Source organism: Debaryomyces hansenii (genome assembly GCF_000006445.2).
Source record: "Debaryomyces hansenii CBS767 chromosome A complete sequence".
NCBI classification, from domain to species: domain Eukaryota; kingdom Fungi; phylum Ascomycota; class Pichiomycetes; order Serinales; family Debaryomycetaceae; genus Debaryomyces; species Debaryomyces hansenii.
Genome location: NC_006043.2, coordinates 1 through 27,189, shown reverse-complemented (window position 1 = coordinate 27,189; position 27,189 = coordinate 1). Strand labels below are relative to the sequence as shown.

Below are 27,189 nucleotides of genomic sequence, written 5' to 3'. Positions count from 1 at the left end.
ATGAAATTTGTAAAAAGACGTACTACTAACCGGTTAAACGAAAGCTAAGTTTACCAGGCTTAAAGAATCCATCACCTGGAGCCGACACACCATAACCACACGATATTACTACATAGGTATTTGCATATCATAGAAAACAAGCATTGAATCTGGAATATATTTTTCCACCTGTCGGTTGTGTAACATTCGTACTTGAAGACATATATTCTAATTTGCTTGAATTAATTATGGGTGACACCTCTTGGCCTGCAGACATTGATGAAGATAAGAATAATTCTAATATTTCGGATGATAATTTTTTTTTCAATCGTAAAATTAAATGCGGGTTTTTTGTTATATACGGACTGCTGATTGTTCGATTATCAGAGCTATATAAAGGTTGTTCAAGAATTTTAAATACTTTTAATCCCGATCGGATCTCAAACTGTTCCTAAATTCCTAGAATTTTACGTTGAGCTCATATACCTAAGACCTTACCCACTTACGTCGTAGTTAAATTTTCAGCTATTGAATCGAAGCTGCAAGAAAAAACACTTTCGCTTATAAACAATGTTATCTCTCGATTTATTGGCCACCACAGTAATTACTTTCTACATTTCGTCAGCTCAAGCTGAAACTACCAACCAATGTGTGACTTTTCCTTCTGTTGCCAAGGCAGCTTCTATCAATGGCTTTGCTTACAACATTTACAATAATCTTCCGGAATGTGCTAGACCATGTGTTGAAGAAGACACCGGTTGCATGTTATGACCATAATGGTATATAGATTGTCTTTGTGTTGTGTCAAACAGGGGTAGCTCAGTTGCTAAATGTGTTGCTGAAAACTTTAACGATGGCAAGGTTGATTCTGCCATAAGCTTGGCACTTTCTATATGTTCTAGTGCTGGTGTTCCAAGTCTATAATAGCTCATTCAGGCTTCTATTTCTACTGAGTTACATAAAGCAGCTACTTCTGAACCTTCCCTTACCTCAACCACATCTGAATATACTTCTGAACCCCAGACGATGCTACTACTCTCACACAAGCTCCAGAGACTTCTACTGATGAAACTGGTCACTCCGTTCTAGCATAATCTTGTGCTCCAAAAGAGACTGCTTCTCAGTCCTCTGCTATTTCCGATGTCCCAGAAGTTTAAGTTCAAATTACCGCTGCCGCTTTCAACTTCCCCAGTAACATCTTGACTTTTACCTGCTATTCCTTTTGCTGCCTTCTTCTTCTAGTCTTAGCTAAATTATATATATGCTGGTTCTTAGAATATGTTGTTTTCTTATTTCTACTTCGAATTTGACATTATTTCACTGGTATTTTTTAATTCCTTTTCTAAACTTCGCTAATTTAATTTTCTGATTCAATATTTAGTTTATGAATTTTAGACTTTTATAACAACTGTTCAAACTGAGATATTTATATGTAGAATGTAAAAATTCGATTTGAATTATACAGCTAAATGTATTCCCACTAAAAAAAAGAGACAGAGTGAAAACCAAAAACCTCTTAAATAGTAATTAGACCATTGAGGGATTAATTAAGTACAGATTAATATAAAATAGGAATAATTGTTAATTCTATTGGAAATTTAAAATAAATACTTGCCACTAATATATAAATGAACAGTCTTGGAGCTTAGTAAGTGTTGCTTGTAAGCAAAGTAATAATACGAAGATCCCCTTAGTCTATCTTACATATAATTGAGCATACCGAGTAAACCCATTAAAAATATAAAAAGGAACAAAACTCAGCTCTACCGTATTAAATTAGCCAGAATTTTTATCATGTAAGGCCAAGATGTGTTCATTAATAAAATAGTTATTTAAAAGCTCTTTTGAGAGATATCTAGCACCATTTACGGTCTCAATGCAGCTGGAACTCTTACACCAACATCTAAAGGGTTGATCCATATCCCATTCAGTACTTGGATAAAAAAAGGTTAATTCCCCACCAACAGGCACATCTTTAATAAGACGCACAAGCATATTCTTGACATCCATTATACAAGTTGGGTCGCAGCTATGGTTTAGATATACAATATCACTGTTCAACTCAATATGCTCTTTTTCACTTATCTGGACTGTGGTATACCTTTTCATTCCAAGAGTCGCTCCAGTAATAATTTCAAGAACTTCACCCTTCTTAAAAGAACAAGAAGCAACTAATTTTGAAGTATACCCCAGATCCGTACCACGAACAACCCTATACTTCATACACTTGTCGTTATCAGTATTTGTCATAGTTGATACCATTTCCTTATTTTTGTCAATAGTCGTTTATATTGTACTTTATAGAAAAATTAAATCAAGTCTAAGAGTTCATAGTTTTTCGTTGAACTTCATATTTCACACATGGGAACTGGAGATAGGATTTCGACAATAACATGTGAGAACTAAAACTGACCTATAATATCAAGTTCTTATTCGCGCATTGAATTCTTGATCGCTAAGGATTATCCTATTAGACAACGAGCAATTCGCAGGTGTTCCAAGATACTTACTTTTAATAATTAAAATAACGCATAATTGCAACATAATACGCGGAGACGCTAATCAACGTAATACCCTTCAATAGGAAGGAGAAGTCAACTATGTTTGGAATTTTTGAATATTTGTTAATCGAAATACAATGCAGAACACATTTTTTTTTTACTTATCTCTTGTTTCGATAAGATTTGTTCTACATGTTGAGACTGACCTATAGGTCAGCATTTTTCGCACCTTCAATGTACAATTAGTGCGAAAAATATGAGAAATTGTAAACGTGGAGAAAAAGTTGCCCACCCCGCTATACTGAAACAAAAAACTAAACTCCCAGTTACATAATAGAGTTTTGGCATACGTTTACTCGGGGGAAGACGCGTAATTATCAAATGATGACCTAAATAATTTTGTTAACATAATAGCTTTCGGTTCATATTCTTCACGTGAGTCGATTTCGCTAATTCCATTTGGAAAATAAACAAAAAAATCTGTGTACATTTATTCTAAATCAAATGGATCTATTGATGAAGATGGCTTTCACATGACTTAGTTATCCAGAAGTAGAAACTGTATATCCTTTTGCAGTAGGTATAAATCTTTTTCAGATTTTGTTATTATAATAAAGAATGATTTGATTAGCAGGTCAATACTTAATCTTAGTAGGATAGTATTTGAAAAGCATAAAAAGTGGGTAATTTCTTATAAACTGACGATGTTTAAACTATTCAATAATACATATTATGAGATTGATAATTATAGTTCTTTCGGCGATCTTTTGCAATATCGTTTGTGGTGCGCCTGCTATTCCACTAAAGCCAAGAGGTTTGCCTACTAAACCAAGTGAAGATCCCTTTTATATAGCTCCTGAAGGATTTGAATCAAAATCTCCTGGGGATGTCCTAAAGCATCGTGAAATGAATAACCTGTTTGGGATTGTTGTTATTCCTGAGAAGATTAAGTCTGTACATCAATTTTTAGTTCGATCGGAAGATAGTTTCGGGGAACCTATTGCTGCGGTGACTACTATTTTTGAGCCATACAATGCTGATCCAACCAAGTTATTGTCCTACCAAGCTGCTGAGGATGCTGCTAATATTGATTGTTCGCCATCATACGCAATGCAATTAGGGGCAGATGCTGATACCATTTTAACGGCACAAATTGAACAACTTTTGGCTCAAGCTGGCTTAAATGAAGGATGGTATGTTGTCATTCCAGATCACCAAGGTCCGAAATCAACTTTTGTCGTAGGCGAATCTGCCGGTCATATTGTTCTTGATTCAATTCGTGCAACCCTTCGCTCTGGCAATATAACTGGTATCCATGAAGATGCTAAAGTTACCCTTTGGGGATATTCTGGTGGCTCATTTGCTTCTGGATGGGCTGCTCAAATGCACCCAACGTATGCAAGTGAACTCAAGATTGTTGGTGCTGCTTATGGTGGAATTGTTGCTAACATCTCTCAAGTTGCAGAAAAGAACTTTGGTGGACCCTTTACTGGTTTTGTCATGGCAGCAATAAATGGCTTAGCAAATGAATACCCTAAGTTGGATAATCTTATTAATGAAATAGGATACAAAGACAAACTTGATAAATTTAGAAAGGCAACGCAGATGTGTCTCATTGAAGAACTTCCATACTATGCCTTTGACCAGGTAAGTGAATACGTTGATGGTGATAAACAATACCTTTTGAGTTTACCGATCGTAAAGAATATTACAGAAAAAAATACTATGATAGGTAGCAAATACCTTCCTACTATCCCATTATATTTCTATCAAGGTAAGGGGGACGAAATTATCCCTGCATCTGGTACTGACGAGCTCCATAACGATTTTTGTGAAAGGGGTGTCGACATTGATTATCATGAGGACCTCTTGAGTGAGCATATTATTCAAGCTGTTACAGGTGCTGGTGGTGCCTTTAATTGGATGAGAGATAGACTTAATGGTAAGCCACACACGCAAGGTTGTAATAAAGAAATCACAGCTTCGAACGCTATTACACCTGAAGGATTATCGGGTCTCGGTGATATATTTTCTGGTGCTATATTGACTTTATTCCAAAAGCCTATAGGCCCATATGAAGATGTACTTTAGTGGCTGTTCAATTATCGAAGAACGACAAATAACTCTTTTCTTTGTTTTTTAGGCAATGTCCTAATTGTGCCACAAGGACGCAAGTTTTGAATAATAAACTGCTATATGAATACGATAGTTCATTAATTTATTTATTCTACTTTTGTAATGTTATTGTAGTAGTGAAGGAGTTGGTAAACCATTTATCAACGACGTTTATATTACACCTTTGTTGTACCCTGCAATCGGTGATGACTGGTCACCCGATACAAAAAGTGCTATAGGTATTTATTATGCTATTTTTCAATTCCTATATGTAATAAGTCTGTTAGCTCCATAAATTCATATATTAAACACAACTACTTTTCCATACCCTACAATATTGATAACCACTTTCTTATATGCAATCTATACTCATAAATCTTGATGAATACCAAATTTGTCGTCGTCATGTTCGCAATTCAAGAACCCCACAAAAATTTACAATTATTTTACAATTATTCCTTAAATGAAACAATTGTGAAGTATTTCTCTTATACTAACTTTATTCGATTTCCCATAAATTGATGGAGTCTCCAGAAGAAAGAATACCGAATTTTTATTCATCACAATATTAATTACGATGAACAACAATACTTTTCGCAATAATATTAGGAGATATATTTTAGGAGGTGATGAGGATAGTGGTATGGATATTGATATGGATATTGATAAATTTGAGATTACGAAATTCGACTACAGAAAAATATTCGAAAAGAGAGCGATTCAGAATGTGAGTTATCAAGAAATTATATGCAAAATGTTTGAAATTGAGAATGCATTTGACTTAGATATGGAGCATATGAGGTTGCATTAAAAGATCATCCAGATAAATGGAAAGAATTCTTTATTTTCTTCTGTGTTATGCCATTCACGGAGTACGAGTTCCAAGGCAAAGATGGAAATTTGTTGAATCCCGATACTCTTCGTATTGCTTGTCCGAGTGAAGCTACTGACAACCTTCTAATTGGGACTTTTTCAAATATAGAATTTGAATCGCTGAACCAAGAAATTCCAAATGACAGGCTTGCAGATAATTTGCAAAGTATTTTGAAAACAAATATATTCTCAAGCACTTTTAATGAAGATCAAAGAAAAAGGGTAATTATAAATTTACTCTGTGTTGGTTTTCAATCAAAGCATAAACTTGTTAAACATATTGGGTCGAAGGCTGAAGCAACTTACAGAGGTAATTTTCTGAAATATTTGTTTACACCCCTAAGTGAATATCTTGCTGCTTTATTGGGCTTTGAAATAGAAGTTGAAGAGAGAAATACAGACGCAGATAGGAGTGCAAACTAGAGTACCTCACACAACAAATGATTTATTTTATTCGAACGCGGTTATTGTAGCTTATACGGAGAAAATACGTTACCGATCATTAGCTGTTGTGGAGGTCAAAAAGTTACCACTTTTAAAAGGTGACAAAGTGATAGACTTTAATGACTCAAAAATGATTAGGTTCTTCGTTCAAGTTGTCGCGGAAATGTTTTCTAACCACACTAACAAAGGTATGCTAACAGACTCTTATACAACAATATTGGTTGAAATAGATATCGAGAGGAGTTTGGAGGCAATCAAGCATAGTACAGAGCTTCTGTATACCAGCAAGCCCATAGCTCTCAATTATAGAATATTGGATTGTCACTCTTCTGGACTTACTTTGAGGGTGGACTCATTTCGTTTATCTATGAAGCATTCAATGCCGATGGGATTCTATTAAATGAGATTAAGAGGGGACTAGATAAGATTTATAGGTATATTCGTAAGACAGACGAAGAGTACTTGACATATATTGATGGACTAGCCGAGAAATATGAAGCAGCTTATAGAAATTTCTGTATCGATGCATATAGGGCTAAAGAGCAACGCCTTTACCTTTCTGATACAAGTATTAGTCTTGGAAAGTTTGAGAAAATTGATGTGCAAAGTGGGTTTAGTTTCAATTCTCAACTTTTCAAAGTAGAAATTAAAGAGGTAAAAGATTATTTAAGAGAAAATATTGGGATAGGCGACAAATTGATTGTTAAGGTCTTTGATCCAATCAAGGCCAAGAGAAAACACGATAGTTATAGGGCCGACAAAACTAATATTTTCGGCAAATGCCGAAGAGCATATCTGTGTGAGAAGACAGCCTATGAAAAGCTAATAACTAATCTAAAATTTAACAGCATTTACATTGATCAGCAATGTGTTTTTGGTAAGTTCAATATCGGCGAACACTACCACGCTTTGGGACCATTTCTCATATTAAAGTATTTGGGTCAAACGAAATGTCCATTGGACGAGGAAACTTATAAAAAGGCTGAAGAACAATTAGAAATAATCCACTTAAATGGGATAATACACGGGGACATTAATTTGAGAAATATTCTCTATTACAAAGGGAAAGTCTATTTTATCGATTTTGGGTATTCTAATTATGATGATAACGACGAAAAGCGTTCTAGGCCTATAACTGCTAATGAAGAGACTAAGAAGAGTGAACACAGAGAATTGTGCGAAGTATTTGAACAGCCTATTCCAGAAAAATATAGATATTAGAAGAATGATTATACCCTACAATTGGGCGCGATCTATATTCGTATTTCTTAGGAATGGAATAGAATATTAGGTTTAGGCGAGAGGGATGCAAGACCGCTTCAACTCAACTATAACCTGTAAGCCCATGATCAAACTGGTTTTTATTTACTTTTGAGAGTAACATGACGTCATGATACTTCCAAACAAATAAACAGAGCAAAAAATAGAATATTGATAATTTTAAATAGCCATGCTCCAATCAATAGAAGGACTATGTATCATATTACTTAAATTAATAATGCACATGAAATTGTTAAAGCTTAGCGGTTTGCTTCTAACAAATGAAATAGTCGTAATTAATTGTTCCTAGAAAAATGTAACCAGTTGCGCATGCAGAGGCATCCAATATGTGGACCATAGATAGGTATTCAATAAACCATTCCTATGCATGAAAGCTATTTTAAATTGGTCGAAGTTAGCACAAATGACTAGAAAGGCATAAATCAAAACTTAACGTGTGCAACTCTATGATAGATAAAATGCAACATTGTAAAATTCGAATATAAAGTATCACTTCTATTTGACACAACCATAACTTGCATTTTGTTGTTAAAAAAATAGCTTGTGAGTATGCATTATCTTCGTGATGGTTTTGAAGCAATATCTTCTATCGTTATTTGGGTACCAAAAGTTCCGGAACTCCCTTCATCAAATACTTCTTCACTAGAAGAATTACTATCATTTCCATATTTGTCATTTTTGTCTGCTCTATCAGCAGGTATAGCTTCGCTTTTAGCATTAACTCGATTGGCATGCTTAAAACTTTCATTAGAACCATTTGCTCTCAATATGTATTCAAGAGTCTCAAAATCATTCTTCTTGTGTTCTTCATTATTTGTGTAGTCCGATAATCCAAAATCTATCAAAGATATCTTACCAGAAACAGACACATGAATGTTGGCTAGCCTAATATCATTATGCGAAATTCCTATCAGATGAAGCTCTTCGAGTCTTGATTTGATAACTTTGTACACTTCTTTGTTATTCCACTTTTCTTCTGGGACCTCCTTCCCTAGGTATTCAAATATATGCATCGGATGATCAGAAAGCCCGTTCCAATAACCAGAAACAAGGAGCTTTGGGAAATTAGAAGCGAATTCTGACTTAGCAATTCTTTCATTAATTAAAAGCTCGTTGAAAAACATGCCATAATACCCCTCTTTTTCCGGTATCTCCAAACACATCAAACTATTCTCTTCCCACAATCGACTAGAGTAGTAGTATAGTTTGACAAAAACTGGCGATGGAAGTTTCAAATCAGGATAAAATTCTGCGGAATCGTATATAACTCGACAATATGTGTTACCATCAATAGCATCAAAGTTATCACTGGCGTCGTTTTCTTTTACCGAATCTAAGTTGCCTGAAAATCCACGTCTCGCTAATTTTCCCGAAGATCCAGAAGGGTCTCTAGGACGAACGTTGAAAAATGGATCCAGCTCTTCAAGTTTTTTTATCCCGGTGTTGTTGGCTATATCAAAACTTTTCATCAACCTGGCCTTCGTATCAGCTGTATCGGCAACATTCTTATAAAAAAATCCTGCTATAGCCGACCTTAAAGTGATGCCATTCTCCACAGTTTCTGGATTATTAATGACATAGTAGTCTATAATCATTTCGCCATCCACTATTTCATACCTAAAGAATCCTGAAAATGTTTGATGGTCTGAAATAAGAATCCTATCCGTTCCGCAGAGGAAAGCTTGGTAGATATATTTGCTTAGAACCAACGCAAATAATACTCTAGGCGACCACTCTCTATCTGGGAAGAAGTTCCCAAGGGAATGCAGCCTCAATCTTCTTCGGTTCAGAATAGCTGTCTTGAATTCTTCGAAGCCTTGCATCATTTTATAGACTCCTGTTTTGTAATCACCTATCCCGAAAACAATCTCGGGATATTGCGTATTTAAATCCGACTTAGTTAACATGTGAATGATATCAGGTTGTACTATTCTTCGTTGATCCAATGTGGGCCTTATAATTGATGGACTGCCAAAGTAGTTGTTCGTATCACCTACATCACGATAAAGTCCCTTGATTGGGATTGCTATTTCATTAAAGTATTCTTGGATAGCTTGCTCCACATGCATTGCATCTCCCAGTGGGTAAGGATAAGCCGGTGCCAAAAGCGGAATTGAAATATTTGACTCTTCAAGAGCCTTATCAAGTGGAGCAAGATAGGTTTCCTTGAAATCATCACTACTCATCTCCCTAAATTCAGCAGTAATCAATGCACGACTACTATACACAACAATAGGTATAGAAGGCATATTCCCTAGACCCACTGATGCATTACCCTTAGACACTAATTTCTCTGCACGACGATCTTGCCCATCTTCATTACCCCGAATCTTAAGCAAGTGAGTGTCCAAAAAGACTCTCGTGTTTTGTTCATTGTTATTGAGAACCTTAATAAATAGATCAAGATTTACCCTAATGCATCGATTCTCAGGGTCATTGTATGCGATAATATCACTATCTACCCCTGAAAAATACATATGTTATAGATATTCAATAAGGTGTTTATTGTTCATCCCTTAATCTTTGATTGGGTTACCCTTCCTTGAAATTGATTATGTAATTTTATAAACCATTACATAATTAAATGTCTTAACTGGTTGCGTCTTAACAAAGCTTCGTTTTGTGATACCGTACTGCAAAATCTATGGAAGTTTGTAGAATACGACGTATAAAAGATTGTGTCACTTGGCACTACTATCCCCTGCACTTGGAGATAGCAGGGTTTTCCCATAGTTAACGTGCACACCCGTTTGGGTGCAATGTCGTGGGTACAAAGTCGTAAATGTTTTGTAAACTGGGAAAAAAAAGTAAGTGTATTACGTTATCGAAGAATTTTAGTAAAGCACATAATTGCAGTCGTTTATGGTTGTTCGCTCTGTTGAAAGATTTTATTATTTGCGAGCTTCCACTAAAAAAATGCACTAGAGCATTTCATATTGTAACCATTCAACGCCGCAACACATCAACTTGAGACTCGACAGCCCGAATCAAGAATTAACGTGTGCAAACCTATATGATAAGTAGTCAACGTCGTAAAATGCGAATGTAAATCAGCACTTTTAATTTATTGTCAAACCATTACTTGCAATCTGTTGTTTTTGATGTGTCGCACGCAACATTTTACAGGTTGCGCTACTTGGGATCGTCATGCTATTTAATCAATTAACTATGTAAAGTATAGTAGTCCCCTAGAATTCAACATATCAAAATTGTTCATAAAATTTCTGTCTTTTTCCATAGTCCACATCAGCATTTTCCTGGTTATCAACTACGATCTTACTAAACTCGTCAATCTTGGTAATACCAAACCTTTTTTCGTGATGTTCGCATTTCAATAACCCCACAAAATGCAATTATTTCCTAGATGAAACTTGAAACAAGTATTTCTTTTATGCTAACTTTAATTAATTTGCTATAAATTGAGGAGGTCCCACAAGAAAGAATAATGATGTTTTTGCTCGCATCAATATAATCACGATGAATAATAGCACTTTTCCTAATAGTATTAGGAGATATATTTTGGAAGGAGGCGGTGAAGACAAGGACATGGATATTGATGTTGATGCTGATATTGATCTATTTGAGATTACCAAATTCAACTATAGAACATTATTCGATAAAGGTGCGAATCAAAATATCACCCATACCGAAATGGTGTATAAATTTTTTGGAACTAATAAGAAATCTGAAATGGATATGGTTACCTTAAAGCACAAGTTGTATTTTGACGATCATCCAGATGAGTGGAAAGAATTATTCATCTTCTTTTGTGTTATGCCGTTTACCGAATATGAATTTCAGGGTGTTGATGGAAAATTGTTGAATCCCGATAGTCTTCATGCTATTGGTTCCAGTCATGGTACAGACAATGTCCTTATTGAAACTTTTTCTGAACTTGAATTTGAATCATTCAACAAAATAATTCCGGAAGGTAGATTAGCATTTAATTTGGAAAATATCTTGAAAACTGACATATTCTCGAGTAATTTTAATAAAGATGAAACTAAAAGAATACTTACAAAATTACTTGGAGTTGGCTTTAAAGAAGATTATATGCTTGTTACAGATATTTCATCCACTGATGAGGATACCTACAGATTAAATTTTATGAATTATTTATTCAACCCTATATGTGAATACGTAGCAACACTATTAAAGTTTGAGATTAATATCCGTACAAAAAATACTGCGGGTCGAACAGGAGTCAACACCAAAGTACCACATCAATCTAATGATATATTTCATTCGCACCCAGATGTCGTGGCGTACGATAAATGGAAACATCGAAGATCACTCGCTATCGTGGAGGTCAAAAAGTTACCAATCTTGAAAGGTGAGAAGGTGGTAGATTTTACGGAATCACGAATGGTAAGTTTTATTATTCAAGTTGTTGCGGAAATGTTTTCTGACCACACAAACAAAGGCATGTTGACCGACTCATATACAACTATCTTGATCGAAATAGATATAGAACGAAGCATGGATATAGTCAATCAAAAACTTACAGGCCCTGAAAACTGCAAATTCATAGCCTTGAATTATAGACTTCTAGATTGTCAATCATCTGGGCTTACGTTGAGAGGAGGGCTAATTTCATTCATCTATGAGGCATTTAGTGCTAACGAATACCAATTAAATGACGTTAAAAGAGGACTAGATGCAATTTATGACTATGTTCGTAAGTCAGACGAGGAGTACTTGACATATTTAGACGGTCTAGGTGAGAAGGCTGATAAAATTTTTAAAAATAATTACAATTCTTTTATGAGAAAATTACATGTCATTGAGCCAAAGATTGCACTTGGAGAGTTCAAACGTATTGATGTACAAAGCGGGGTTACGTTTAATTCTCAACTTTTCAAAGTCAACTCTAAAGACGTAAAAATGTACCTCAAGGAAGACATCGATGAAACTGTTGAATTGGTTGTTAAAGTATTTGACCCTGCCAAGGCAAAGAGAGATCATAATAAATACGTAATAAAAAAGCACGACATGTTTGATAATTGTCGAAGAGCATATTTATGTGAGAAGCGAGCATATGAACGGCTTTTACCTAATTTTAAGTTTAACAGCGTTTATATTGCTCAAGAACCTGTATACGGGAGATTCTTTATAGGAAATCATTATCACGCATTGGGACCATTTATCGTATTGAAGTATTTGGCTAAAGAGACTCTACCACGCGATGAAGAAACCTATGAGAAAGCTAAAGAACAATTGAATATAATCCATCTTTATAACATAATACATGGAGATATAAGCCCAAGGAATATTTTATATTCTCAAGGGAAGGTGTATTTTATTGATTTTGGATACTCAGAATACACAGAAGATAAATTAGGTTCCAACCCAGTGAGTGCTAATCCCGAGAGGATCAAGAGTGAACACCAACAGTTGTGTGGTATATTTGGTCAGCCTAATCCAAAGGAATATGAATAGTTAAATGAAGAATGTATGGATTGATAACTACACGTATGTATTGAGTAGATGGGAAGCTGCGAGATAAGTGTCGCATGGCATACTATTTGTGGCAAATTGCCAATGCGAATGCGAATGCCAAATAAGCTCAATATACAATTTAGCCATGGATAATCTGTTCAGGTAGGATTGTGGCAGATAGCCTGAAAGAAGAACACAGACCATTTTGCCGCATTTTTCATAGCTTTCTCAAGCTTTCCATGTCAACTTTACTAGTTGTTGCATCGTAGTACTGTAAAACATTGGTACCTGTACACAGCTTGTAGCTAGAATTGGAACATGATAAAAATTGGGAACGCAGAATTTCTTGGCAAGAAATTCAAACGTAGGTACCCGTTCCTGCAAAAGTCTGAACTGAAACTATGCGATCCTTTTCTGTTTCTTCTTCAACTACAACAGAAAGAGCACATTACAAATTCGGACAAACCTGTAGTCAAATAATAATTATGGTCTGAATGAGATGAACTAATAAAGTTTTTAGCTTCACTAACATTAACAGGGAGATCAGTCTCGCAATTTACGCCCTTGAAAACCCCTACAGATCCATCGATCTTAAATTCCATTTTATCAGAGTTGAAAAGCAACCTGAAACCAGGCATGTTGTCATGAAACTCATCTGGTAGACTGCTAAAATAATTTTGTTGTTCCATGGCTAGATTTAAAGGGACAAACTGGTTAAGTGTGCTGACGGGCATTTTAAATATCAGCAACATTAACGGCTATTCTTCGGGTTTAGTTTACCGAAGAGAGAATTTCTTTGTAATGGCAAAAACCAAATGTATATTACCTCTGCAGATTAAGCTGAGTAAGAAATATATTCGATTCGTTATTACTTATTTAACATTTGTCTACCTGTATGGATTTGAATCATCCAGCCAAGAATAAACTTCACAAAGAGCTTTATTGTCAATAAAATGATAGGAGTTAGCTAATCCAGTCTCAAGATTAGGTATATGTTGAAAATCTGACTATTAGCTCCTGTTGATAAATATTATCAATGGCGGTTCTGTTACCTGATCAACAATGACATTCTCCATCTGGAATCATATTTATTGCCAGCTCACCAAGGTTTTAACAATAGGGAAGTGTTCACCAGTTCAATAATCTGAACTTATAATAACTTGTTTGTAGGATAAGGAGATATACATTTTATCATCGATTGATGAATTTCTATCTTGTTATTGTTTCAAATGTCAATTCATTTTATATAGTATTAAACCAGCTAGTACCTTTAATATCGTTGGTCTTTTAAACCCGCTTTCAATTTGCATAGTCTTTGAAATACTTGATGGAAATTCATCCAATAATTTTACACTTCAGGTCTATCTGATTCTCTTATTCAGTCTAGAAACGGGTAATACAATATAATATTAAAGCTTTTGGGTCTCTACAAGTGAATTATTGAAATATTGGTCTATATTCATTAAATAATGCTTACAAACTATAGAACAAAGAAATCAAAGACCGAACTCGATTCTAACGGCCCTTCCAAACTTTTCTAATCCCTTTTGTAACTCAGCCAATGGAACTGCAACGTAAGTTCCTCGAAAGAAGAAAGTATTTTTGGTGGCATGGTTTTCGGGTATTTCTGGTTGAGGAGGATCGGTTTTGCTTTGAGTTTTAAACCAAGAACCAGGAATCATCAAACACCCTTGCTTCAAAGCTTGTTTGTAAACAGCATCCTCAACTTTTAAAGAGTCTTCATTGAAATCAGTTTTGAATTTTGGGTGCTTGGTAGCATCAAATTGAACAGTGAAAAACATACCTGCAACAGGAGGAACGTAAGAGATGATTTCCTTAGGCAAGTGAATATTGAGAGCATCAATAGCAACGTCTCTCTTATGAGTATATTCATATCTTAAGCCGATTAGCCAATCCAAATAACCGCTGTGGCCCCATTTGTTCAACAAGCCATATGTTACTGATTGTGTTAATCCAGAAGGACTATTAATCGACATTTCGTGAAGTCTGACAAATCTCTCTAATAAATTAGCTTGCGCTACAATCCATCCAAATCTCAAACCTTGGGCCAAAGTCTTGGATAATGAGTCTAATCTAATAACTCTTCCTTCCGTATCCATTGATATATACGATGGAACCAATGCCTTAATGAAAGAATCATGTCCGTGAACATGCCTGTCTTCTCTGGCCTTCATATCAGTAGTGTATTCTTCCATTTGCAAGAAATAATAAGGTTCGTCCTCAACGATGATAAAATCATGCTTGCAAGCCAATTCATAGATGGCCTTTCTTCTTTCAAAAGAAATACAGGATCCAGTAGGGTTCTGACCAGTACAAATGGTGTACAACAACTTAGGTTTTGGACCAACCCATTTTTCTAGTATTTCTCCCAAAGCTTCAGGGAGAATCCCTTTTGCATCCATTGGAACGCCGACAGTGTTAACACCCTGAGCTTTAATAGCTTTTAATGCAAGACTGTATGAGTAGTCTTCCACCAAGATTGAATCACCCCTTGTTACAAATGTTCTCAAGGTTGCGTCCCATGCCTGTGTGTTACCAACAGTGGCAATGACATCCCAATCCTTGTATGGAACCTTATGAATTTGTTCAATGTGTTCTCTTAAAAACGTAAGAATTTCACTATGGCCTCCGGTATGACCATACTGCTATGACCTAGCTAATTCAATGGTATCTTTTTCATTTTTATGGGTATCCTTGTGCACCTCAAAAACTGTTTTGCTACCGTCAGTTACCCGACTTCCTATTCTGTTCATAAACGATGGTTCAGAAACATCGACGGATATTTTATCAAATGGAAAATGGTCGGATAATGGTAAACCACTTCCAAGAAAGGTCACTCCAGGTTGGTTGAAGTATTTGATAGCCGCCCACAATGGTGATTCCTCCCTAGATTTTGCCTCCTCGGACAATAAATGGCTCAAATTTTTAGCTGTTGGTTTATACATATGTATATTCTCTATATATAAGTTCTACAGTGTCAAAAAAAGATACACGGCCATTCTTAAATATATGAAAAATATGCATGAGTCAGATATACTTGTAAAAGTTATATTAAGGTCGGTGTACCGAGATTCCTGTAGACAGGAATGCGACTCGTCACCCTCTCAATCAATGCTCATTTCAATACCTCAATACTTACCCTTTACCCAATTCTGCCCTTCTTCATTCCAACTCTTCGTCAAAATAATATATCATTCCTGTATATTACCTCTTAATTTTCATTTTTTTATTTTCATCTTTTCTAAATACAATACATTCCTCATCTAATCCTACGCTTGTATTTCTAGTCAGAAAACGCAGTACTAGAATTGACCTAAAAAATGGATCAGTAACTCACATAATTCTACGTAAATATGCATTTCACATGTTGGAATTCACGGTGAGTTACGATTCTCTTCGAAATATTATGCAAAATCTTGCTTCTGATCTTCTACAATGAAACCATCATTTGAAGCTAGTTGGAAGTATTGAATGCTTAAATGCGACAATACACTTGGAGATTCTTAAATGCGAAAAAGGTAGAGATATAGAAGATTAAATTCACTTGAGGTTAATAATCACACAGATTACATATTATTAATTTAACCAGGAGTGCAAACTTCACACAACAAATGATTTATTTTATTCCCATCCTGATATTGTAGCTTATACGGAGATAGAATTCATTACCGATCATTAGCTATTGTGGAGGTCAAAACATTACGGCTTTTGAAGGGAAACAAGTGATAAACTTTAATGATTCAAAAATACTTGTATTCTTCGTTCAAGTTGTAGCGGAAATGTTTTCTAACCACACTAACAAAGGCATGCTAACGGATTCTTATACAACAAATTGGTTGAAATAGATATCGAGAGAACATTAGAGATAAGCAACCAGAATATATTGCTTTTGTATACAGCAAACCCATAGCTCTCAATTATAAATTCTTGGATTGTCACTCGTCGGAACTTACATTGATATGTGGACTCATTTCGTTTATCTATGAGGTATTCAACGCCGATGGGACTAAATTGAATGAGATTAAGAGGGGACTAGATGAGATCTATAAGTATATTCGTAAGACGGATGAAGATTACTTAACGAATTTGGATGAATTAGCTGAGAAGGATGAAGAAGCTTATAAAACTTTCTGTAATATGTTTATGAAATTAAGGAGCAATATCTTTATGATACTGCTATTGGTCTTGGAGACTTTGCAGCTATTGATGTGCAAAGTGGGTTTACTTTTAATTCTCAACTTTTCAAAGTGAGTACTAAAGATGTTATAGAATATCTAAAAGAAGATGTCGATGTAGCCGACCAATTGATTGTTAAGGTCTTTGATCCAATCAAAGCGAAGAGAGACCATGATAGTTACGCAGTCAGAAAAACTGATATATTCGACAAATCCCGAAGAGCCTATCTATGCGAGAAGACAGCCTATTTTAGAAGAATAAATCTGCCAATAAAATACGGGAAACGTATATGAATACCATCAATCGCAATTGATACCCTTTAATTGTAAGAAATCGCGAGAAATCCATATGAAAACTGCCATCATGGCTTTGTTTACTTTTGGGGTGCATAAAATCATAGTTCTTTTTGAATAAAAAAGAAAAACGTAAAAAAGAACAAAATGTTGAGCAGTTGAATCAAATAAACGTCCAGTTTTATTTATAAATGATTTATTTACCCTATAACTGAACCTGAAAATGGTTGCCAAGATTGACCACCTATTGGCGTTGCGAACTTTGAAGGATATTGAGTTACGTATTTTCTCCACGTTGGTTTTGGGTTATGCTACATCTCTCAAAGGGGATCCATCTCCAATATGTGAAACAATTTCTCCTTTCTCCCAATTATGGTCTTTTTTGAATTTTAAATGTAGTTTCATTCAAGGAGGTATCCGATTTTGTCACTTGTAAAAGGTGGTGCAAAGTTATTCGATTTCAAAGCGATCATGACCAGTTAAATCAGCTCAGAGATATTATTTTGGTCTTTATACTACTTGTATATTCGGACGCGTATACAAGGTACCCTAGGTCCTCAAACAACACATCAATCTCCTTTACGCCAATAGTTCAGTGATTTACTCCAGTTGATAACACTTTGTCTGCTTGGCAAGTAAAGTTTTCTACAATTTTATTTAGAGCACTAACAAAATCTTATATTTGAGTACATCAACGTTCAGATATTATATAACTAGTCGAGTGTAACGCATACTTTTCCAACTTGACTTCCGCTTTGAAGATGCTTATAAGCTTCAATAACCTCAGGTTTAGAAAATTTGAAAGATTTATCTACCGGAATTGATAACCCTTTAGAGTTAACAAACCTCATCAACTCTTCCAAAAGCTGCTTGGAACCCACTGCGATACCTCTCATAACGCAACCTTTAGATAATGCCAAGGCAACAGCGTCAGGCATTTCTGATTGTTTAGCCACGTTAAGAAACCCGATAATTCCAATCTGTCCCCCATATGCTATACATTCAATAGATTGTTCTATGTTACCAGAACCTCCGTTTTCAAAAATATAATCAACTCTGTTTTTACCAATCATTTGGTTAACAGCCTCACCCCATTTAGGAAACTTTTTATAATTAACTGTGTAATCCACACCATATTTCGCTTTGATTCTCTCAAGCTTTTCATCAGAAGATGAAGTAAGAATAGTGATTGCGCCAGCTGCCTTTGCTAATAATAATCCTGTCATAGAGACACCTCCAGTTCCTTGTAACAAAACGATCTGGCCTGGCTTTAATTGGTTATTACCATACAATGCATTCCAGGCAGTTGTTCCAGTACAGACTAAACTTGCCAACAGTTCAAAGGAAAGCTTCAGAGAGGAAGGTGCTTTGACAACAGACTCATAGGGTAAAGTGACATATTCCCTCAAGACACCATCAATGGGCCCGCCTAATCCCCCTTCCCAATCCTGCTGAGGGCCGTAAAGGTTAGTAATATCAAAGTTAGAAACCACCTTATCACCAACTTCAAAACCCCTTACATTATGTCCAAAGGACACAACCTCGCCTGATGCATCGGAACAAGGTACAACATCACGCTTGACTGGGAAAGGATATGCCCCAGTTGAGATAGCAATATCTCTGTAATTTAAAGAGACAGCTTTCACTTTGATTAATACTTCGTTCGCAGCAGGAACTGGGATTTCTTCCTTGTTAACACTGATGTCTTCATAGGATGTTCCCTTATTTATTCTAAATACTGTTTGTGTACTCATGTTGTTCAACTTATTATAATTTCAAATACTAAATCCGCTACTACGAGAAGATCATCTTTGCTATAAATATTTCTGGTCAAGAAGAATGATTATTAATACGTTTCTTCATGAGCAATAGTAATACTATTGTATATACAGGTCATACATATTTTCAGTGCGCGATATTCTTAAATGCGACAACACAAAATTCGGGAGTCTTAAATGCGACGACACAAAATTCGGGAGTCTTAAATGCGACGACACAAAATTCGGGAGTCTTAAATGCGACGACACAAAATTCGGGATTCTTAAATGCAAAAAAGGTAGAGATATAGAGGATTAACTTGAGGTTAATAATCACACAGATTACTGATTATTAATTTCACCATAAAAGAAAAGACAAATGAATGCCTGCTTAGATATAGATCCAATATCTATGATGTTGGACGAAGTATAAATTCACAAGATGTGCTATAGTCTGTAATCTCAATCATTCAAAAAATAACAATTATCGAGAATACATAATGACTAAATCTTTTAACTATCAATTATCAACTGAATTTAAGCCAAAATCACTTGCTGATACTTCTTTGTTCAAACCAATCAAAGTTGGTAATATGAACTTGCAACACCGTGCGGTTTTGGCTCCCTTGACTAGATTCCGTAACCATATTAACTCTATTCCAAACCCAGAAGCAATGGGTATGTATTATGGTCAACGTTCGTCCAGGCCAGGAACTCTTGTTATAACTGAAGCTACCATTGTTTCTGCAGCTGCAGGTGGATACGATACTGCCCCAGGTATCTACAACCAAGAACAAATTGATGCATGGTCCAAGATTTTTAAGAGGGTTCATGACAATAACTCATATGTGTATCTTCAATTGTGGTCATTGGGTAGACAATCTGACCCAGCTAACTTGAAAAAAATTGGTAAGCCATTTGTCTCCGCTTCAGATGTCTACTCCGATGATAGAGGCATCACTAGCGAAGGGGTTATCGCTGAGGATGGTGCAATTGCTGTCAATAATGAATTGAGACCAATGACTATTCCAGAAATTAAACAGTATGTCAATGATTATGCTCAAGCTGCTAGGAATTCTCTTGCTGCTGGTGCAGATGGTGTTGAAGTTCACTGTGGAAACAGTTACATGTTGAACCAATTCCTTGATATTAGCTCCAACTTGAGAACTGATGAATATGGTAGTCAAACTCTTGAAAACCGTGCAAGATTTGCTCTTGAATGTATTGATGCTGTTGTTGAAGCAGTCGGTGCCGATAAGGTTGGTGTTAGATTCGCACCGTATGGTAGATTTGGTGGTATGTCAGGCTCCGATGACTTGACTGCAATTGCTTTGTACGCTTACATTTTTGCCGAGCTTGAAAAGAGAGCTCAACAAGGTAAAAGAGTTTCTTACATTCATCTTGTTCAGGCCCGTATGACTGACTTTAACATAAATGAAAACGACGAATCAGCAAAGTTCGACACAGAATTTGTTTACAAAATTTGGAAAGGTGTTGTAATGAAGGCGGGTGCATATGCTACTGACCCAGCAGCTGTTAGAAGAGAAGTTGAAGTTGGCCAAACTTTGATTGCTTATGGTAGATACTTTATTTCTAACCCAGATTTACCAGATAGACTCGCCTTGGGTAAGCCATTAACCAAGTATGTAAGAGATAGTTTCTATCTTCCAGATCCGATCGCCGGTTACGTGGATTATCCAACGTATAAGCAGCAGGATTTATGATTTTACATAGTCAACACAGGGACGCTTTTTTGCGTGTCGTGTCGAGTGTCTAGGGTTTATGGGTTTATGGGGGTTTATTGCCGTTTTGGGAAGTGTCTAGGGTGTAGTTTACGGTGATGGGTCTGGGCCTGGGCCTGGACCTGGGTTCCTTTGTGTATAGGGTGTAAAAAGAGCTGGATATGGCTAAGCTTGGACTAGCTAAGGATTCATCTGTTGATGCGGCGCGCTGCAAGTTACCGTTTTGGGTGTGAACTTTTTTTTTTTATGGTGGTCAACGGATACCACCATAAACTGAGCCAGCGTCTGAGCCAGCGTCTGAGCCGATCAGGATTCTGGACCAGCACGACTGCGCCGAGCCAGCCATTCAATCCAGCACTTCCAGTCCTCTTAAAGCCAGTATGTTTCCTCCCCAACTTTATTATTTCTTTTTATTTCCCCCCCCCCCCCCCCAAAAATACAAAAAAACCACAAAACCATGTCTGTTCTTGATGATGCTAACTTCCCCTCGATGGAGAAGTTTTTCGAACGGTACGGTGATGACGGGGTCCAGGAACCCCGAGACGAACATTACATGCTGCATGAGGAATACGAGGAGACGTACGCAGCGCAATTTAGCTACGAATTCGGGCTGACTAAAGACACCAAGCTCCGTGATGTGTCCGAAACACCCATCAACTATGATGTCAGTGATTACTACTTTGACCCCCAGCTAGGGTTGGGCATCCACAAGGAGATCGGACTTGTGGTGGTGTTCCACCGAGACCCCCGGAAAAACTATATCATCCGGTCGCTTTTATTTGAGAGGTACGCACAGGCCATCATGTGCAAGATGACACTGTTCCGCGGGGCCTTGCAGTTGCTGCGGGCCAAGGACGAGCTCAGTCTGAAGCTTGTGCTCAGTTGCGAGATGGGTGAGCCAGGACTCGAACACGCCCGCGGCAAGCTCAGTCCACAATGCATGCCGCTCCAGGCCGTGCCCATCCACTTTGGTTTTGGCTGCGGCTGCGGCATCATCAGAAGAAGGTATGGCGAGTTGAGTCGCCACTCATGCATCCAACGGGACTCGATCCGACCCATGGCGTTCCAAAAGTTCCCGCAGAGGTATGGTCTCCGGCCTGCCAACTTTGAGGTTTATTGTCCCACCGACGACGGCTATGTGGAGGCCCGCGCCAGGGATGGTCCTGCGTCGTCGTCGTCGTCGTCGTCGTCGTCGTCGTCGTCGTCGTCATTATCAGGGACTGCGACAACCGTCCAGAACCACCTGCGGACAACCACTGTGCCCGACCTGCAGCACCATCCGTTGGTGAAAAAGATTCTCCAGGAGGTGGACCGAGAAATAGTGGACATCCAGGTCAAAGGTATGAAGGAGGCCAATTTTGTTCCAAAGATAGCCCAGCTCTTGGTGGGTGCCATGACACTTTTCAGCGCCAACATCAACCATGTCAATCTTGCGGGACTCGAAGTGGTGCGACTTTTCAAAGGCGCCGCCAATAACACCGGGCGCGCCTCCAATAACTTTAACCGCCGCCCATCTACGTATTTCCGCGCAGTCCAGACATACCTGACGTGCGTGCAGTACAGCAAGTACATGGCCGAGCTAGTATACATGGTATTGATGTATGGACCCAAACCTGCGGCCTCCTTGGCGCTCACTGAGATGCTTGATAAGTATAGAGACGATGAAGTTGTGTTGGAGGTCAATTCCCGTGATTATCACAATTTGACAGGCTACTCGCAGTTCATCACGGCCGAGGAGCGCACGCGGATCTTGGACCAGACGTTTACCGAGTCGTCCCTTCGCGACATCGACCAGCTCGTGCATTGGATCATGGACCACTGCATAAGAAAGGAGTTCGACGAAAACCTTTCTGTGGCGGGGGATGAGCAGCAGCAGCAGCCAGATATCGATATTGAGAGTGATGCCATAGCCGCGGGTATCTTGGATGAGGACGGCGACGACAACAATGAAACCCCAGAGGTGTATTTGGAGGCCATGAACACAACAATGTCGTCCTCGCAGCAGCAAACAGCTGCTGAGTCTTTGGCCAGTTTGTACTATCCGGTCTATGGCGTCAACAATAATGCCGAAGAAGAAGAAGAACAAAATACGTCAAACGAAAATGCGTTTGTGGTGTACCTCGGGTACCTAGGGGCTAAGTATCCGACCAAGCAGTATTGCCGGTCGTTGAGCGGAATATGCTATGTGGCCAAGACGTGTGTTTTGTTGGATATCATCAAACGGGCGCGCACCCGCCGCGTATCGCTTCGAGACGCTGAGGATCCGTCTGTTGTGGACACCGGTCTGTACCGCATATTGGCCCAGGTGCGCACCCATTATACATATCTCGGGCTATCGTTGGCTCGAAGCGAGGGTAATCTCTTTCGCCTCAACTTTTCCACGGGAGACATCTTCAACAGCGACAACGTGGTTGTGGGCCACACGAATATGATCAGCAAGATATTCGGCCGGTTGTACGACCTTGCACAGGAAACCATCCAGGATTTGTCGAATGGTGAAGAATTGGACTACTCCGTTGACAACGCTCGGCTCAGCGACGGGATGGTTTCGTTTACGGAGTGCGTGAGAGTACCGCTGTATTCGCGATATAAGCACCGATTGCTCTCGATCCATAACAACAACATCGACCTGTTCCGGAAAGCACACACCAACTTGTCGCTCATCCTCATCACGCTCCTCCATATCCTGTGCTTGCCGGCACGGTCAACTGAGATCGACCGATTATCGGTGGAGGGCACGTCCAAGGAGTATCGGGGTGTGTACTTTCTTGGCCCCACGTTTGGGTTTTGCTATAACTATAACAAGTCGGCCAATTCGAAAGACCCCATCATCCGGGAAATCGGTCCTGAATTGTCGTCGTTGTTTTTGTGGTATGTGCTCGTCTTCAGGCGGATGTACGTGGAGCTGTCGCGTGTGGAGAGCAGTGAGAAGTTGTACCAGTTTGATGCGATGCTGCCGGACAAGATCCGGAGAGGAGTCCTGTATTGGTTCACGTACGGCATGAATAACCAGCGCGAGTATAAGTTCTGTGAGGTGCGCCAGATCCTCAAGCGGTGCATCGAGTTCCATTACACCAAAAGCGTGACAGCAGATCTCGACATGTACCGTCTGGTTTACGAGACCATTGCGCGGACCCTGGGCCATTCGGTGGCCACGTCCACGGAGCATTACGGGACGATTGCGAATTATCCGCCATCAGTCAACGCCGCCGATGTGCTCCGGTCCCGTCATTTGGGCCAGGTCTGGCATCGGCTGGGGTTGCGTCGGAAGTTTATCGGTTTCGAGGGTGAGGTTGTTGAGCCGGAGGGTGAGCCGGGTGATGTGGATGACGTGGCATCTGATGTTTCAATTGACCCGGCTAGCCCTGTCAATGAAGAGGTTGAGGAAGTTGAACCCTTGCGTGATGATATTGGCGGGAATCCTGTTTATGCAGATGACGAGGTTGATTCTATTTCGGATATGCTTATGGAAATTCCTCGCATAGATTATAATAGGGCTGTAGGCTCTGATCCTACGCCTGTTCCTCCGCTTGAACCTTCTGCTGTTCCACCTTCTGAACCTCCAGCTCCTTCTCGTTCAGTCCCTGTTTCAGCTCCCGACGCCCCTCCAGTGTCTGTTTCGTGGAACGATTCGAGCCTCTCCCCAAACCACGCTTCGTCCCCTTATGTTCACCAGCTCCCAGGTTATCGTCCTCCCTTCTCACCTCCCTACCACCACGCTCCTGTATCTTCTGGGTTTGCTTTACCTCCGCAAGATGCATATCTAGGCGCGCCGTTATATGATGCGCATGTGTCTCGAGAAGTGCTTCTGGGAGCGAGAAAACGCCATAGTCGAGAAAAAAAGGAAAGAAAAGAGAGAAAAATGGAAAGGAAGAGGAAGGAGAAAGAAAGGATCAGTAAAAGAGAGGAAGATATCAGGAAAAGAGAGGAAAAGATCAGAAAAAGAGAGGAGAAAGAAAAGATAAGGAAAAGAGAGAAGAGAGAGAAAAGGGAACGAAAACGGGCAGAGGAGAAACGAGAAAAAGAAAGTGCAGCCCTAGCTTCTCCTGTCACCCCAGTCAGGACCCTAAAAGTCAAAGACGTCCATCTATATCTGTCTGCAACGAGTGGACGGTTATTCCGTAGAGAAAGCCCATCAGGCCCCTCAGGCCCCTCAAGTCCTCGAGCCATGCCATCGGGTCCCCCAACGCCGAATCTGAGTGCCAGGCGGGTGCACCCCCTTATCTATCAATCGAGCACGCAAAGCCTGGCCGTTCCTGGGTCTTCCCACCCAACGCGCGTGCAAAAGCAGCCAAAGCAGCCTCCCAGCGCGCGCTCTTTAGGATCGCCTCCCTCGTTTCCCGAGACGCCGCGCCGGTCCTTGCTTTCTCCCCAGCATCTCCGCCAAAGAATAACGGAGAGTTTGCAGGCATCGCCGTTGGGAAGGTTCTTTGCTCCGTCAGATTCCCCTAAAAGCGTTGCTCGGAAAGGGCCCAAGATCCCTAAGAATGATCCTGTGGTAGATGATCTGGATTATCTGGAGCTGGATTATCTGGATGAAGATTAGTCGGGAATATATAAGAATAGATAATTATATTATTGGAAAAATCTCAGAAAATTGTTAAATATATAGAAAATATAAAAAAAATTATTTGAGCCAGAAAAAGGGCAGCATAGTGTAGAGAAGAGTATTAGTAGATGAAATGGGTAGCTTCCTCTTCGGATAGGCGTATATGGGGTGGTATATCGGGGAGAGAAGTTGGCATAAATAGCAATGCTCATAACGCTGGTCATGTGATGATAAGAAGTTGGCGATCGTGCGAGAATGTCGTGGATGGCGTGTTTTAGTGAAGCGAGGATGATATTCCGATAGAATGGGTGTCGTATAAATTAATATGTGGCCGATAGTTTATAGAATATTGAGGTGTATGAAGGGGGGGAGAAGGGGAGAAGGATAAGGTTGAAGCGGGATGGAATATTAAAGTTAAGGGGTATAAGTTGGTATGCGTTATTTAAGCGTTATGGATTGTAGAAATTATGCTGATGTTATTGTTATGGAGCTGAAATAAATAGCCGATGGGAAAAGGATGAGGCGTGAATAATGATAAGTGGTGGGAAATGAGAGGTGATGTAGTAAGCGGGTATGGAGGAGATTTAGATAAAGTGCGTTGATATTGTAAATAAAATGGAGTATTAATTTGTTTGAGTTAGGGAGGTTGGAATGAGGAGCGGAAATAGAATATGAAGAATGAGAAGATAAAGTGAGGCGGTTGGTGATATTAGCGGTGTAGGGATAGTTTAAATTAATGAATTGGCGTGATATGATATATATAGTTAAGAATTATAATGTATTTTGATGGAGTAGGTTTGTGAGTAATGAAATTGGAATGTTGAATTGGTAGTGTTTATATATAAGTAAGAGGGCCGGAGAAGAATTGGTGGGGCTGATTAATTTATAGAAAGGAAATTTAAATTGAAAAATGATGTTTATTAGATTAGATTTATTTATTTGGAGTTGAAAGTAGAGTTAGCAGAAGTAGTAGTATTTGAGATGAGGTAAGAGAAGGAAAATGATAAGATGTGGAATTGAGTTGAATATGGGAGGATTAAGGGGAATTGAAAAATGGGAGAAGTTGGAGTAAAATATGAAGTTTATAATGAATTTAGCGGTGTGTTGAAAAATAAATGAAATTGAAAGAATAGGCCGTTGGGATGGAGATGGAGAGATGTTTAAATTTAAGGGTTGAAAAAGGTTGAATTGAGTGTATGAATGGGTTAAGAATAGAATAATGGGAAGGAGTAATAGAAAAGGTGAGTATATGTTGAAGTTTGTAAATATAAATGGCGAGTTAATGTTAGAGGGTTGTTAGGTTGGCGCATTGAGTTATGTTTGAAGGTTGGAATGAAGAGATTGAAAGGGAGGTATGGTGTATAATGAAATGAAATATTGAGGAATATGGGCTATATAATGTGAAATAAGTTAATTAATATGAAGAGGTTTATTGGAAAAATAAGTGAATTGTGGAAAATGATATTGAATTTAATTTAGATCGCGTAGTTGGAAATTGTATGATAATAGCGAGATAATTAGTGTTTAAAGCGGTGAATGGGTTGAAGTAAGAATTAATGGAATTATATAAATATATGGAAATGCGGATAAAAGGGGTTTAGTATATGATATGGCGTTGGGATGGTTGAAATTTGGCCGGCGAAGAAGTTAAATGGAAGTGTATATTTAATGGAGATTTGAATTGAAAAGGGCGTATGGCGTTTGGAGCTATGGTGTTATTATGAGATATAGAATAGAATAGAATATAATATAGATGGAGTAATTAAAATGCGATATTGAGAGTGAAATATGAGAATGATATTGGATTTGATTTATGTTAAAGCCGATAATTGAAATGGTAGAGATATAATAGCGAAGTTTAAGCTGTGAAGAAGTTGAAGTGTGTAATTTATGGGGTAGATAGGTAATATATATAGATGGATAAAAGAGGTTTATAAATGTATATTATATGGCGTTGGGATGAGGATTGGATAGATATATTAATAGGCGGTATAGTGGGATATGCGAAAGAGTAGGTAT

General features: G+C 38.3%; 11 protein-coding genes across 11 annotated transcripts; 7 read left to right on the top strand and 4 right to left on the bottom strand. All coding sequences in view use genetic code 12, as the record gives it.

Moving 5' to 3' along the window:
• Positions 1 to 227: 227 nt before the first annotated feature.
• On the top strand, positions 228 to 434 carry DEHA2A00330g (DEHA2A00330p; the record flags this gene model as incomplete). Its single annotated transcript, XM_456348.1, has 1 exon — positions 228 to 434. The coding sequence occupies one exon, from the start codon at positions 228 to 230 to the stop codon at positions 432 to 434; it is 207 nt and encodes a 68-aa protein (XP_456348.2).
• A 115-nt stretch (positions 435 to 549) lies between these two features.
• Positions 550 to 750, top strand: DEHA2A00308g (DEHA2A00308p; the record flags this gene model as incomplete). The annotated part of the gene is made up of 1 exon (XM_456347.1): positions 550 to 750. The coding sequence occupies one exon, from the start codon at positions 550 to 552 to the stop codon at positions 748 to 750; it is 201 nt and encodes a 66-aa protein (XP_456347.1).
• Positions 751 to 1,755: 1,005 nt separating this feature from the next.
• DEHA2A00286g (DEHA2A00286p) lies at positions 1,756 to 2,241 on the bottom strand (the record flags this gene model as incomplete). Its single annotated transcript, XM_456345.1, has 1 exon — positions 1,756 to 2,241. The coding sequence occupies one exon, from the start codon at positions 2,239 to 2,241 to the stop codon at positions 1,756 to 1,758; it is 486 nt and encodes a 161-aa protein (XP_456345.2).
• Positions 2,242 to 3,212: 971 nt separating this feature from the next.
• On the top strand, positions 3,213 to 4,571 carry DEHA2A00264g (DEHA2A00264p; the record flags this gene model as incomplete). Its single annotated transcript, XM_456344.1, has 1 exon — positions 3,213 to 4,571. The coding sequence occupies one exon, from the start codon at positions 3,213 to 3,215 to the stop codon at positions 4,569 to 4,571; it is 1,359 nt and encodes a 452-aa protein (XP_456344.2).
• A 3,176-nt stretch (positions 4,572 to 7,747) lies between these two features.
• Positions 7,748 to 9,670, bottom strand: DEHA2A00242g (DEHA2A00242p; the record flags this gene model as incomplete). The annotated part of the gene is made up of 1 exon (XM_456341.1): positions 7,748 to 9,670. The coding sequence occupies one exon, from the start codon at positions 9,668 to 9,670 to the stop codon at positions 7,748 to 7,750; it is 1,923 nt and encodes a 640-aa protein (XP_456341.2).
• Positions 9,671 to 10,670: 1,000 nt separating this feature from the next.
• On the top strand, positions 10,671 to 12,632 carry DEHA2A00220g (DEHA2A00220p; the record flags this gene model as incomplete). Its single annotated transcript, XM_456339.1, has 1 exon — positions 10,671 to 12,632. One exon carries the CDS (start codon positions 10,671 to 10,673, stop codon positions 12,630 to 12,632), a length of 1,962 nt encoding a protein of 653 aa, XP_456339.1.
• A 425-nt stretch (positions 12,633 to 13,057) lies between these two features.
• Positions 13,058 to 13,384, bottom strand: DEHA2A00198g (DEHA2A00198p; the record flags this gene model as incomplete). The annotated part of the gene is made up of 1 exon (XM_456338.1): positions 13,058 to 13,384. One exon carries the CDS (start codon positions 13,382 to 13,384, stop codon positions 13,058 to 13,060), a length of 327 nt encoding a protein of 108 aa, XP_456338.2.
• A 3,961-nt stretch (positions 13,385 to 17,345) lies between these two features.
• On the top strand, positions 17,346 to 17,558 carry DEHA2A00176g (DEHA2A00176p; the record flags this gene model as incomplete). Its single annotated transcript, XM_456333.1, has 1 exon — positions 17,346 to 17,558. One exon carries the CDS (start codon positions 17,346 to 17,348, stop codon positions 17,556 to 17,558), a length of 213 nt encoding a protein of 70 aa, XP_456333.1.
• A 277-nt stretch (positions 17,559 to 17,835) lies between these two features.
• Positions 17,836 to 18,876, bottom strand: DEHA2A00154g (DEHA2A00154p; the record flags this gene model as incomplete). The annotated part of the gene is made up of 1 exon (XM_456332.1): positions 17,836 to 18,876. One exon carries the CDS (start codon positions 18,874 to 18,876, stop codon positions 17,836 to 17,838), a length of 1,041 nt encoding a protein of 346 aa, XP_456332.2.
• A 503-nt stretch (positions 18,877 to 19,379) lies between these two features.
• Positions 19,380 to 20,603, top strand: DEHA2A00132g (DEHA2A00132p; the record flags this gene model as incomplete). The annotated part of the gene is made up of 1 exon (XM_456331.1): positions 19,380 to 20,603. The coding sequence occupies one exon, from the start codon at positions 19,380 to 19,382 to the stop codon at positions 20,601 to 20,603; it is 1,224 nt and encodes a 407-aa protein (XP_456331.1).
• Positions 20,604 to 20,819: 216 nt separating this feature from the next.
• DEHA2A00110g (DEHA2A00110p) lies at positions 20,820 to 25,167 on the top strand (the record flags this gene model as incomplete). Its single annotated transcript, XM_002769902.1, has 2 exons — positions 20,820 to 20,999; positions 21,121 to 25,167. The coding sequence occupies 2 exons, from the start codon at positions 20,820 to 20,822 to the stop codon at positions 25,165 to 25,167; spliced, it is 4,227 nt and encodes a 1,408-aa protein (XP_002769948.1).
• Positions 25,168 to 27,189: the final 2,022 nt, after the last annotated feature.